Source organism: Giraffa tippelskirchi, chromosome 1 (genome assembly GCF_054371585.1).
Source record: "Giraffa tippelskirchi isolate mGirTip1 chromosome 1, T2T-mGirTip1v1.2.pri, whole genome shotgun sequence".
NCBI lineage: Eukaryota > Metazoa > Chordata > Mammalia > Artiodactyla > Giraffidae > Giraffa > Giraffa tippelskirchi.
Window position 1 is genome coordinate 26977922 of NC_137275.1, and position 2371 is coordinate 26980292.

At 45.6% G+C, this 2371-nt stretch overlaps 1 protein-coding gene across 1 annotated transcript; it reads right to left on the reverse strand.

Annotated features, from left to right (window-relative positions):
- Positions 1 to 733: 733 nt before the first annotated feature.
- On the reverse strand, positions 734 to 1986 carry LOC145544049 (platelet factor 4). Its single transcript, XM_081586769.1, has 3 exons — positions 1779 to 1986; positions 1351 to 1516; positions 734 to 1206 (listed from the first exon to the last, which is right to left on the reverse strand). The coding sequence occupies exons 1-3, from the start codon at positions 1957 to 1959 to the stop codon at positions 1119 to 1121; spliced, it is 435 nt and encodes a 144-aa protein (XP_081442895.1). The 5' UTR covers positions 1960 to 1986; the 3' UTR covers positions 734 to 1118.
- Positions 1987 to 2371: the final 385 nt, after the last annotated feature.

A 2371-nucleotide genomic window follows, 5' to 3' on the forward strand; every position in this document is an offset into this window, starting at 1 on the left:
ACAGAGTCTTTTTGGTACTTTGTTACAGAAGCAAGGTAACTGCACCCAGATGGTAATGCACCCATCTTTCAACACCATCCTTTCTTCCCTTAGTATAGTAGTGTCTTCTCAAAGAATAAATGAAAATACAACCTGTATCTCTCTTAATTTCCACAGCTGTTTAACACACAACCTCAATACCTCCAATATGACTTATGTGCCAGTGACAAACTGCAAGTAAGGTTTTGCTGAACCTGAGAATATTGAGGAAAACGTTTATTAAAAACATTTTCCTGCTCAGAGCAAAACTCGTGGTATCTAAAAGGAGTGTAATAAGAACCAATTCTGTAAGCTTGCCAAGTGTGGGATTTATTACGAGTATTAACATGAGCACGAGAACTGATTTTCTTTTTTTTTGACCATGCCCCACGACAAGTGGGATCTTAGTTCCCTGACCCAGGGTCGAACTGGTGCCTCCTGCATTGGAAGTACGGAGTTTTAACCACTGATCTCCCAGGGAAGCCCCCAAGAACTGTTTTAAATATTTCTTTTTTGTGAAATGTCAACATTATCAAAGGACCAATAATGAGTCAAATATTTTAATGTCATGCTCTGGAATATATTTCCATTAAGTAGTAGAGAATTCTAGTTTCATTTTTATCAATTTTCTATCCTAGGGTGCAGTATAAATTTTAAGGGGCTAAAAGCAGAGTCCACTGTATTTAATTTTTTTTTAGAAAAGCAGCTTAGAAGGTTTAAGTGCAATTAATATTTATTGGCAAAGCTAATTGTGACATTAATAGGTAAATAAGCAGTTATTAAGAAATACAGTTACAGAAATATGCAAATTATATCAGCCAACATATACTAAGTACAACCAGTCTTTATTAAACCAAACTTTCTTTCAAAATATATTTTTGCTTAAAATTCTGGAGATTTTTCTTCATATGAAATTGTGGTATATCAGTGTTATTTCTTTGCTCTATTGAGGCATACTGACTATCAAAACTTCATTTCTTTGATTTATGTAGAGTTTCAAGGTTAATAAAAACATCAGATGATTTGTTTTCCACAGGTAGATTGAAAATTAAAAAAAAAAAAAGAAACATTTTCTACAACAAAAGTAGAGATTTGGGCAGCTAACTCTTCAAAAGCCTCTTAATTACTTTCTTATACAGAGGATTCTGCTGGTCCAGGCAAATTTTCCTCCCCGTCTTCAGCGTAGCTCTGCCAGAGGAAGAAGAGGGGTGCGTTTCAGTCCTTGGGTTTGAATTTAGAATTAGGCTGGCGTGGAGGCGGCGGGGCTTAGAGGGACGGTAGGGAAGAGGAGAGCAGGGGGTGGACAGGAAAGCAGCAAGTTCCAGGACTCACATCAGTTGGGGGCTAGGACAGTGGAGCCCGGCCCCAATCACTTCCAGGCTGGAGATGTGCCTGGGGTGAATCCCCGAAGTGGTCTTCAGGCACACGCATTGCAGGTCCTCCTCTCCACCTTCAGAGTCCACTGGGAGCGGGACTAAGGTGGCAGGGAATGACGACTCTGTGAATAGTCAGAGGGACCTTGGGGATCTTCTCACTGCCTTGGACTTTCATTTCCTCATCAACAAACCATATCCCTCTGAAAGAGTACTACCCGCTAGGTGATTAAGCGCATCGGGCAGCACGTAGCACTGCGCCTTCACACTCAGCAAGCGCTCGGGAAATCCTAGCTGGGATCCGGAGATTACCGACTCCGTTCCCGGGACTTCCCGGACTCTCTGCTGCCCCGGACCTCTCCCCGCCCTGCTGCCATCAGCGCTCACCTTGGGCGAGGGCGATGGTCGGCAGGAGCAGCAGCCCCAGGAGAAGCAGCCCCGGGCTGGACCGCAGGCGGGAGGCGCGGGGGCCGACTGTCGGGTTCATCGCGCTCAGGAGTGCCAGCCGGAGCCGAGAGCCAGCGCGCGGGCAGCAGGACTGGTGCTCCGCAGACTCGTGGTTCCCCATCCTCTCCAGACCCGTTTTATCCCTGCCGTCTGTCCGCTTCTTCGGAAGCTTGAGGTGGAGGCTGGGGGACCGCCGTGCGGAAACGGACACTTCTGCAGAGTTGGGCTCTGGACAGACAAGATTAGGGGCGAATAAAGAAAAAAACCCCAGAGATCAGCAGTCTTACTGGGAGCTGGTGGCAGGATTCAACCCCTACCCTGAATTCACTTATACATTCGTACAGTTAGAAACAGTACTTCAACCTTATAAAAATTTCTTTATTATTCATTTATTTATTGGCTGTGCTAGATCTTCCCTTGTTATGTAGGGGCTTTCGCCAATTGCGAGCAGGGGCTACTCTTCTTTGCGGTGCTGGGGGAGCCTCTCATTACAGTGGCTTCTCTTGTTGGAAAGCACCAGCCCTAGACACAGG